This window comes from Lathyrus oleraceus, chromosome 3, assembly GCF_024323335.1.
Source record: "Lathyrus oleraceus cultivar Zhongwan6 chromosome 3, CAAS_Psat_ZW6_1.0, whole genome shotgun sequence".
Classification (NCBI taxonomy): domain Eukaryota; kingdom Viridiplantae; phylum Streptophyta; class Magnoliopsida; order Fabales; family Fabaceae; genus Lathyrus; species Lathyrus oleraceus.
This window is the reverse complement of record NC_066581.1, coordinates 167,041,957-167,053,829: the sequence shown is the minus strand read 5'-3', so window position 1 is coordinate 167,053,829 and position 11,873 is coordinate 167,041,957. Positions and strand designations below refer to the sequence as shown.

General features: G+C 29.0%; 1 protein-coding gene across 1 annotated transcript in view; it reads right to left on the bottom strand.

Moving 5' to 3' along the window:
• LOC127126032 (NAC domain-containing protein 21/22) overlaps positions 1 to 3,911 on the bottom strand; it is an 8,760-nt gene extending 4,849 nt beyond the window's left edge. The window contains exons 1-2 of the mRNA XM_051054893.1: positions 3,611 to 3,911; positions 1,238 to 1,503 (exon numbers count right to left, since the gene is read on the bottom strand). Of these exons, the coding sequence (XP_050910850.1) occupies positions 1,238 to 1,503; positions 3,611 to 3,779 (435 nt within the window). The 5' untranslated portion in view covers positions 3,780 to 3,911. The remainder of the gene's footprint in view (positions 1 to 1,237; positions 1,504 to 3,610) is intronic.
• Between the last annotated feature and the right edge of the window lie 7,962 nt (positions 3,912 to 11,873).

The following is an 11,873-nucleotide window of genomic DNA, read 5'->3' as shown; positions in this document are numbered from 1 at the left end:
AATTATAGAACATATTACAATATAACATTTTATTATGTTGTAATTTAAACTTAATTTTTTTTAAAAAAATCATCATATTAAAAGTAGGTGAATATTGTGATACCCATCTTTCATCTAATCATTGAATGCCGTATTATTTTTTTATAATAATTTATTTTAAAATAAATGGAATTTTTTAGTAAATTTCAATTAAAGATGTTAATGTCCAACATGAGAATTCAGAATTTACTTGGTGTTAAAACAAGTCTTACTTGTATGCAATTTATTTAACTTATTAACTTTTAGTTAATATACATATTTCCCATTCCCCATTTCCTACATATGTTAAACATTTTTATTGTTATTATTTGTATAATTTTATTACTTATATATCAGGAGACAGCTCTCCAAGCTCTAGCCATGAACCCAATTTATATTATGTATGCATAAACCTCCCTCTCAATTTGAATGTGCATGAGACAAATTGGACATTAGGATATAACATCACCTAACATTTAAAATGTCCCTAAAATGTATCTCGTGTCGTGCATATCCAATTGCATAACCAATATTATAAAAATCCAATGTCGTACTTTGTACCATTAAAATTTTAAAAATTGTTTTTTTAGGATTTATAAAATATTCTTAGTTCTATGTAATCAATATGAAACTTATATAAGTTTTTTTCTTACTAAATATAATCTAAAATGTTCGGTTAAGTTACATCAGTCATAGGTTGTTTTTTATCGGTGAACTCAACTGAATAGTCTAATCAAACAGAAGTTAAAATAATCAAATCGATATGTTTAATTAGTAAAACAAACTATATTACAAAATTAATTTTTAAAACTGAATCAAAACTAAAATTGAACCAAACCGAACTGTAACTGAATTGAAATGAAAAATATTAAAAATAAATTTTAACATTTTCTTTAAAAATTAAAAATAGCTTAACGGTTCTTCAATTAATTGTTTGATTTGGGAAAAATTAACTTCTACCGATTAGGTACGGTTTGAAATTTCAAAACAATATAACAAACTAATAATTATGATTCGGTTTAGTTATGAATAAATTGAATCAATTCCATTTTTCCTATTGTTTTGTTCGGTTCAGATCAGATTTTCCATGAACCATACCATGAACATTTCTATCGGTTAGTAACTATATAGAGACATTAAACATAAGGATAGGGTTTAAACTCAAATTTACTAAATTATAAAAACAAATTTGGATTGATAGATATGATAGAAAACAAACCTTAGGAGGCATGTGTGGTGTCTCCAACCTAAACTCATGCATAATCCATCCTGTCTTAATTCCATTTGGAGCTCTATTCCTATAGAACACCAATGTCTTCCTCATCCCTACAACTTCTTCACTCATTGGATCCAACACAACACGATCTTTCCCAGTTGCTTTCCAATAACCACTTATAGTTGCTCTATTTGTTCTAAATCCAGTTGCATATTTACGGTCTCGAAAGCTAAAAAAGTACCATTCATTTGCATTCAGCTTTGCCACCTCTGCATGCATATATCAACCACGTGATGGGTCAGTTTCTTGATAAGTAAATTTCAATAACTGTATATTCACAGCACGTGACTATAAGGTAAGGTAGAATAATAGTAATTCATTTTTAGAAATAATAATTGTCTTCCAATCACATGTCATCTTGTTCATTATGACGTTTAGGTTTCCAAATTTTGCCGGACAAACATGACACCAACATAGTGTTTCATGACATCAACACAGCTGTGTTCTAATTTTCAAATTTTCAAATTACAACTAGCTTCTATTATTAACAAATTCTGTAAGGTAGAATGTGTACAATATTCAAAATTTTGTCGTAATTTAATCGCAATTAAATAGATTTTTTTACACATTTATTTCCCTTAAAATATATCTAAATATATATAACTCTTTTATCATAGTTGAAGTGTATCTAAATTGAAATTTTAAACAGAATTCTCAAAAATTTAGAATGACTATAACTATAACATTAGTTTCAAAATAAGTGCTGTTAAAAGTTTTCACACACATATTAATTTTTTTTTAATAAATTAGTTAAGAGACATGGTATTTTTACCATATTATCTTTACCAATTATCTGTAAAAGGCCTGGTATTTTTATCAGCATAAATATAAATTAAAATATAATGATTTGAAATTAATATATTAATAATAATTAGAAAAGAAAAATTAATTTTTAAAAGAACGACATTCATTTTAAAATAATTTTTATTTTGTTCAAACAACATTCATTGTAAAGAGGAGGTCTAATTAAATCATAAGAATTTACCTTTAGAGTTTTATGAAACAAATATAAAATTTAATCAAACAACTATAAGAATACTATTAATGTCAGTTTATAATTTTACTTTTGAATGAACAATAATTAATTAATCTTTAGAAAAAAAAATTATGCATAGGTCTTTTTGTTTATATAAAAATTAACTTTTCTTATATTTAATCATGAGGGAAGAGAGTAACAGTGACATATCTAAACAAAATATGAATAATAACTAGTCATAATCATATCGATAGAGAGTCATATCAAAGAAAGTTAATTCATGCCTATGTGTATTTATACACGTATGATTTTTTTTTATTTTATAATAATACAATTCTGTTAAAGACAACAGTTATGATTGCTTGATGAAAATGTATTACTTTGTCAACTTTGTTCAATTAAATAATAATAGTTGCCAAAAATTTATATATCTTAAACGTAAAATTGAAGGAACACTCATAACATATCATTAAAAATAACTCTCAACAAAATTCATTTATATCCACAAAATTAAATCACAAAACAATCAACTTATATAAATAAAAAAAATCTGACTCATGGTGTAGAGAAAAATAAAAACTGCAATCATTGGATATATATATATATATATATATATATATATATATATATATATATATATATATATATATTTCTGGTACGAGAATATTACTGTATGGTGTATAGTGATTGTAGATTTTGATTCGTTAGTAGTGCAAAATGAAGAATCTTTTATAATATTATTTATGTAATGTATTGATGTATTTGAATTAAATTAAAGTAAATATTTGTTGTCACATAATTTGTATTTTACTAGAACAGGATAAATATTATCTTCAAAAATTGAATGCTTTTTAAATCCGTTTAAACTGGAAAAAGAAAATTGATGAGATAAAAGGAAAAAGACAGAGGAGAAACCGTGTAGAGAGTAGAACTCAAAAAACATCATTAATTTGCATCTTCATTAATGTATTATAGTACAAGACAACTATATACAAAAGGCAAAAACAATTATACGAGAAAAATCTACATCAATTAATGAAGCATATATCTTGTACATAAATTCATTATTAAAATTAATTTTTTTTATTATTTTATTTATTTACAGAGATTCAGAGTATTCATGAAGGAGAAGACAACACAATAAAGGTTTATGAAGAAACAATAGCTTATGTTTTTTATTTGTTGTAAGAAAGACACAAACAAAAGGAAAACAACAAAAGGGAAAAGATCATATGACAATCAAAATAGATCTTCAAGAAATTTAATGAAAAAAATAATTAAGATTATATAAATAAGATGAAGGCATGAAGAAGATTTGGAAAATGAATAAAAAATTTTACCAGGAAGTTGCCATGGTTCACATATGTGAAGATCAATTTCAAGCAAAGAATGGTTAAGAATTTGTTGATTTGTGATCTTTTTGTAAAGATAGTGACAAACCAATTCTTGATCACTTGGGTAAAAACGAAAACCAGGAGGTAGTGAAGCTCCTATGTCTCTCAAACCCATGTTGAATGAAATTTTTTGTGGATAATAATGTATATAATAATTGAAGGTTTGGAAATATTAAGGTGTAGGCAGAAAGGTTGGTACCTTGTATTTATATATAGTTAGGAAGATAAAGAGAGGTTCACATTTTAATTACTACAATATTTATGCTTGTGTAAAATGGTTAGTTATAGTAGCAAGTTTCAAGATAAACCAAAGTTGCAAGAAAAGAAATCTTTTCAATAAATAAGGGGAGAATTATGCATATGAAAGATACATACCCTCCAAAATGCCCTTTTTTTTGTTACTTTTTATAATTAAAATGTGTTTTTTCTTCCATTATTTTGAGGAGAAACTATTATCTAGAGATAATTAAATAGCCTTTTTTTAAATATTAAAAATAAAAAACTTAAGCCTTTGGACTCAACTTGGGTTGCTTGACAATTAACTATGGTCTCATTCATGCCTTTTAAGTTTTAAGAACTTGTTAACTTTAACTTCAATGATGTACATCTTAAAGAGGGTTATAAGGTAACTTATGTGAAGTGGGAGGGCTTGTGCAAGTCTAAGATTGTGGTGGTTTAGGGGTTAAGTATCTAGACTTGTGAACTTGACGATGTTAAGTAAGTGGAGATTGAGGATTTATGAATGAATATTGTTTCTTCGAGATATGGAGCTCATGTTTGTGGTTCACCATTGAGCGACAGGGTGATCGGTTTAAGCAAGACATCATTTTGGCAAAGAGGGTTTTTCCCTCCTCGTTCCTCACAACATCAACAATCAGTCGGGTTCACCTCTTCTTGTTCCAAGGTGGTTAAGGATGGCTTGAATACTAATTTTTGGCATGATGTTTGGGTATGGATGTTCCCAATGTGTGTCTCTTTTGAGAGGTTGTTTCTCATCCTAGAGAAAAAGTCTCTAGTTGTGGGGTTAATGGGGAACTGGGTATGAGAGGTTTGAGTTTGGGACTTTAGGTGGAGACGTTCTCTCCTTATCTGAGAGGAAGAGCTTCTAGTGGAGTTATTTAGCTATAAAACTGAGGAGGTCGAACAAGGTTGGGAGGATTTCTGAGAGTGTACTCTAGATCCAACGATGGGCTTTTTGACGAGGACTTCCTATGTTAGGCTTTCTTTTTTGGATCCTAGCAGGAAAGTTGGGTCGACCTGGGTGATCCGAGGGTTGGAAAGAGTCCGAAAGAGTTGGGGTCCTTCTAAGGTGGTGATTTTTTCTTGGCAACTTTTACCTGATAGACCGTCGACTAATCAAATCCTCTTCAAACATTAAATTGTGTTTGTTGTTACTAGTGTATGGTGTGTGGTTTGTATATGTCATGTGGAGTATGTAGATAACCTATTTGTCCATTATGAGGTTTCTTTCTAACTCTGTTATAAGGTGTTTGGATGGTTGGATATGTCTACACCTCTTCCGCACTTGAGCTTAGAGGTTTTCAAGGTCTTGGTCAGGATAAAAGAAAACTCTTTTAAGGTTTGGTTTCAATCTGACATTCAATAGTTTGAAATATTTGTAAAATACATAGTAAAATTATATTTTAGTCAAGAAATAAGGTCGACTAATCACTGGATGATCGATTATTCATTTGACTTAGAAGTGATTTCACGCCCACACTCCAGTTTCAACCTTTTCTTTGCTTGAATGGGAGCGAGATCCGCTATAGTGCCTTCACTTTTAGGGGTGTGATGGGTGACCAGCTTTCCTCTTTTGTTCTTTCTGGTGATCGTGTTTACCTCTCTTTAACATGCAGTTTTCTGAAGGCAAAGTGTTTAGCGTCTAAGTGTAGCCTTTTGGTGTGGGTGGCTTCGCTTAGGTTTTGTGACTTCGATATAGTTGGTTTTCTCTTTTTTGAATATTGGTTTACTCAGTTTTTGTTGTTTTAGCACTTGTGCACTCGTTTCTTTTTTAATATATTTTTATGTGTTATTCAAAAGAAAATGTTTAATTTTTTAAATAATTATATTTTATTTATTTTTATTTTAAAAACAATCAATATTAATTTTTTTAATTTGTTAATATTATACTAAATAAAATTGATTTTTTAACTTTCTTTTATAAAAAGACAAAATAGGATTTTTTTAACTTGTGTATGATGTCCAATGTTCAATCTCTAATGTCCAATCTAATCATATTAGGTAATTTGAAATTCGCAAACGAATTCTTAACTTCTTATTTTCCCCTCAAATCAATCTTCTTTAGTTTTTTTTTTAATTTTAAAATTGACCGTTCTCATTAAATAAAATGATACATTAGATTTAATTAACAATAAAGATTAATGAGATTTAGAAAAAAATCTGAATAAGTTACTAATTATCCTAATCCTAAAATTGCCGGATGAATATATTATCAATTTTACTACATACAAATGAATCAAATAACATATTTTTAAAACGTCGGAATATAACATTAAAAGTTTAGACGTTGAAATAAGATTACTTTAGATAAAAAAATGTAACAAAATTCCAAATCCAATGTACATGTGCAACCAATAATAATCTTCAATAATATGTTAAAAATTACTTTACTACCGACGTTGATCGATCAATCAACATCAAATATCTTTGATACAAAGCATAGTTTTCTTTTAGGAGAATTGTTTATCCAAAATGTTGAGCTAGCTATAACACCTCATTAGAACTAGTCCAAATCTTTCCTAGCTTTAGTTTACCATCGATTTACACATTAATTTAATCTTAGGATACATTGAATACAAATTCTTACTTGTAAATCATCCCAAAATCTCATGCATATACATTAATTAATTAATTAATTAATTAATTAATTATGAGTTAATTAGGTTTGTTTTTGGATAAGTTAATGAATGGAGGGAAGTAAGTACGAGCAATTAGATTGTGTTGGGGAAGCACGTGAGGGCAAGTTGAACATGGACAGCTCTAAACAAAACAGATGAAATAATTATAGTAGCTGGAAGTAGAATTTAATGGCAATCATAAAATTGCAAGTCCCATCTGTTCCTTCTTCCCTCACAGATTGATAGCTAGGAAATCCTGGATGTATTGTTCATTGTGGGGTATCCTAGATAATTGTCTTTCATATGGCCTCTTTTTTGTTTGATCCTTATATTGTAGTACTATAATTTCAAAGAGATAATAATAATAATAATAATAATAATAATAATAATAATAATAATAATAATAATAATAATAATAATAATAATAATAATAAATAATAATAATAATAATAATAATAATAATAATAATAATAATAATAATAATTATAATAATAATAATAATAATAATAATAATAATAATAATAATAATAATAAATAATAAATAATAATAATAATAATAATAATAATAATAATAATAACAATAATAATAATAATAATAATAATAATAATAATAATAATAATAATAAGGGTTAAATATATGTCACCCTCTGTCAACATAACAAGTTTTGATTTCATCCCTATAAAAAAAAATTTATTATCCCCTTACCAAACCCAGATTCCCTTAATAAAGACCATGAGATCACATTTTTGCTCAGAATTTGAAAATATGTCCTACGTGACATTCAGCAACTTGTTGACTATGTAAATTTTCACACATTGCGTCAGCTTTTGATTTACCCCGTGAAATCTAGGGCTCACAAACCCAATTCGTGTTTTAATCACGAGATCATTAGGTCCAAATGTCATACTTACATGTAAGAGTCGTAAAACATATCAATTTCACAAAAAATGTATGTTTCGACCGCAAATATTTTATAAATCAAGCCAAATTTAAATATGTATGGTTAGCTCGCCATTTTTTTACGAGTAAAGACATGTTTTTTTTTGGCTTGTGATCCTCTACTTGGTCGTTTCACCTTTTATTTTTAGAACTTTTGGGCATATGTCTAAACGGGGCAGACACCATATTTTGTCACTTTTAAACTTTAGTGGTGTGAATTATATCCTACCGTGTTTTTTTGACGAGTTAACCGAGATTTTCGATTCACCTTATCCTTTTTTTCGACATGCCGAACCAAGCATTTTAATTCACTTTACCCCATTTTTCGACGACGGGTCGAACCATGGTTTTTAACTCGTCCTTTCTACAAGTAAATGAGCAAATTGTTTGCCACAAAGCCAAACAATCAATTGAGTTATATTTTGAAGGCTTAACTAGTCTGAGGTGAGTTAACTTAATATAAGGTTTTATTTTGGTTAATTATCTAATAAATATGTTAACTTATTGTCCTAAAAAACTATTCAATTGTCCAACTTGATCAGTTTTTTTGTGTTAAATTTTGCTCAAAAAAGTTAACTTGTGTTTACATGGAAGTCCAATTGACAAAATTAGAGAGAGAGATGGATCATCAAAACTCATTTTACTCTTAAAAATTAATTAAAAATAAGTCATTTTCTTCACCTTCATCATCTTCCCTTCATTTTGACTTCTATCTTCTTCACAAACCAACAAACATTTAAGCTATAATAAATCTTCATCTTCTTCCATTTCATATTCACTTTCATCTTCTTCCCAATCCAACCTTACGAGTCAACATTTGTCTTCATTTATGGCTATCTCTTAACTTCTTTTTATTTTAAAACAATACATCATTTTTTATTTTTTTCCTTTTCATAAAGATTTAAATTCCACCGTTTTTATGTTCGCTTCAATTTGTTTTAATCTTGTTCATTGAACTACTTAGAAAGAATATAAAAAATTACAATTAAAAAAAGGGAGTATCTTTTTTTGGAGTATTTGTTGTGCAATGACATAAACGATGAACTATTTATCATTTCTTGCTTTTGGATAACTACGGCTTTTGTTTATTTTAGTCTTACACTAATAAAATATAAAAGTGATATCATATTATTTGCTTTTGGATTTGTCCCTTAGAAAAGTTTATATTAGAACTTCAGAATTTACGAAGATTCATGGATATTTCAAAAATGGGTCACCTTTTTTATTTAAATGGCTCATTAAGCTTAAATATTTGTTGGGTTGTAAAGAAGATGAATTAATATGAAGAAAATGATTTATTATTATTTTTGAATTTATTGGTTCATTCTATCCAATCTTCTCGAATTTTTTTTTTAAATATCCAAAAATTTCAAAAAAATTTCAAAAATATCCAATTTTTCAAAATAATTACACAAATGGCCAAAATTGGCCATTTTTTACCCTTAGGCGCCACCCTAGTTGGCGCCTACCCTTAATGGGGAGGGCAAGTCGCCACTAGGGGTGGCGCCTATGCCCAATCCATTTTTTTTTTTTTTTTTTTTTTATGTTTTTTTTTTTTTAAATTTTTTTTTTATTTATAAATTTATGTTTTTTATTAAGTATATTAATTTATGTTCACACATATATTTTGTCTAAATTTTTTTATTTATATATATATATATATATATATATATATATATATATATATATAATATATATTATATATATATATTAATATATATATATATATATTAATATAATTTATAAGTAATTAATATTATTTGTAAATTTTGGAAAAAAAAATTAATTATATATGTATAAAGATATGATAGACAATATTTTTAAAGATAAAGATAAAGATATAAAGATAATAAACAGAAAATATTTTTATTTAAATAATAGACAAGGCAAATATTACAAAGATATGATTAATCACATATGATGCGGTCCCTTGTACAACAATCTTCGAAGGAGAAACGGCTGCTGCATGGAGTTTCTTCCTTAAGAATCTTCGAACGCACGTGACTCCACAAGCTGGCATCTGCGTGATTTCTGACAGGCACGCTTCAATAGACAGTGCATACAATAATCCAGCAAATGGTTGGCATGACCCCCCGTCTACCCATGTTTACTGCATCAGGCATATTGCCCAAAATTTTATGCGGGAGTTCAAGGATAACTTCTTGAAGCAACATTTGATAAACGCGGGGTATGCCTTAAACCAACCTGGATTCCAATACTATCGCCGGGAAATAGTGTTGGCAAATTCTGATGCAGGGAGGTGGATCGATAATATCGACCGAGCGAAGTGGACTAGATCATATGACGATGGGGTGAGGTGGGGCCACATGACAACAAATCTTGTGGAATCAATGAACGACGTCTTTAAGGGGATACGTAACCTCCCGGTAACCGCATTGGTGAGTGCGACGTATTTTCGGATGGCAACGTTGTTCGTAACAAGAGGCAGGCGCTGGAATGAAGTGTTGCAGACGAGTCAGGTATATAGTGATGCCTGCATGAAGTTTATGAGGCAGGAATCTGCCAAAGCCAGCAGCCATCGGGTTACGGAATTCGACCGCCATGGCCACACTTTTAGTGTCAAGGAAACAATTGACCACAACCAAGGGCTGCCCAGACAAGAGTATAGGGTCCTAATACCAGACCGTTGGTGCGACTGTGGTCAATTTCAGGCCTATCGTATGCCTTGTTCCCATGTCATTGCAGCGTGTTCACACAGCCACTTCGATGCATTATCGCTAGTGTCTCCAATCTACAAAGTTGCAACATTGCTCAATGTATACGACAATCCCTTTCCGGTGGTAGCATTGGAGGCGTATTGGCCAGAGTATGACGGGGAAATTGTTTGGCACAACGAATCGATGCGGCGGAATAAAAGTGGTCGCCCAAATAGCAGGCGCATTAGAACTGAAATGGACGTCGCAGAGAAAATGCAGAGGAAGTGTAGCATATGTAGACAACTAGGGCATAATAAGAACAAATGTCCATATCGTGGATCTAGTTCCACAACTTAGTTTTCACTTTCATAAATCTGTGTACCAAAATCATTTTAAATTAAAGTTTACTTTTTATTCCAAATAGAAGATGACACTTGAACAACAAACACAAACATCTAACATTACAACACCAATTACTAAAACAAAAACAAATACTGGAACAAAAACAAGTACTAAAACAAGAACAAGTACTAGAACAATAACAAATACAACAACAACATGACAAACAACCATTAAAATCTAAGAAATTACAACAGTTAACACTATGTCGTCTGAACCATGCATCATTTGGATGCAATCAATGTCGCTTTCAACTTCAACCCACCAACGTATCGTTTCTCCAGTTTCAAATGAGAACCTTGTTCTAAGCCTCTGAATCCTTCTGATGACTTCACCAGGTTGGTAATCTCCCTCTAACCAAGACATCAAGGACTTTTTAGTTGGTCCAACGAACGGATGTTCCAAAATTTCATCTCCATTGGGGGTTTCAAAGGCGAGAAAATAACATGCCCATCCCTTTTTAAGATTACTGGTTCAGGATCCGGGCGCCTTGATGATGTTCGCTGCCATGACGACGGTCTTGGGGATGCCATGAACTCAACTTGATACAGAAGGTGGTAGGAAACAGTGGTGAAGAAAATGCAAGGAAATAACACTTTATTTATAGGAAAAGATTTGGGTTGTACACCAGTCTACCTAACCCTAATTAGTGTCGCACTTGATTAATTAGGGTTTCAATTAGGTCATAACTACCAAACTCGGATTATAACCGATCAATAAACCCTAATTATAATTGATACATTAACCTTAACATGAATAACCCTAATTCTCCCAAAAATTTATAAATAATATTATTTACTTATAAATTAAATTAATATATATATAAATTAATACAATATATATATATATATATATTTATATATATATATATATATATATATATATAATATATATATATATATATCTTGTAAATAAATATTTATATATATTAATTAAATGTGTATAATATTAATTGTTTATAAATAAATTAATATATATATATATATATATAAATTAATATATATATAAATTAATATATATATATCTTGTAATAATTTTATTTATATAAGTGTTAATATAAATTAATATAATTATAAAAAAAATATATTTATCAAAATCTAATATTTAAAAAAAAAAATTAAAAAAAAATTAATAAAACATTTAAAAAAAAAAAAAAAAAAAAAAAAGGGATTGGGCATAGGCGCCACTCCTAGTGGCGACTTGCCCTACCCATTAAGGGTAGGCGCCAACTAGGGTGGCGCCTATGTACACAATTAGGGCAAATTTTGCCCATTTGTGTAATTTTTTTGAAAAAATGGTTAATTTTGAAATTTTTTTTAAAATTTTGGATATTTAAAAAAAAAATTCAATCTTCT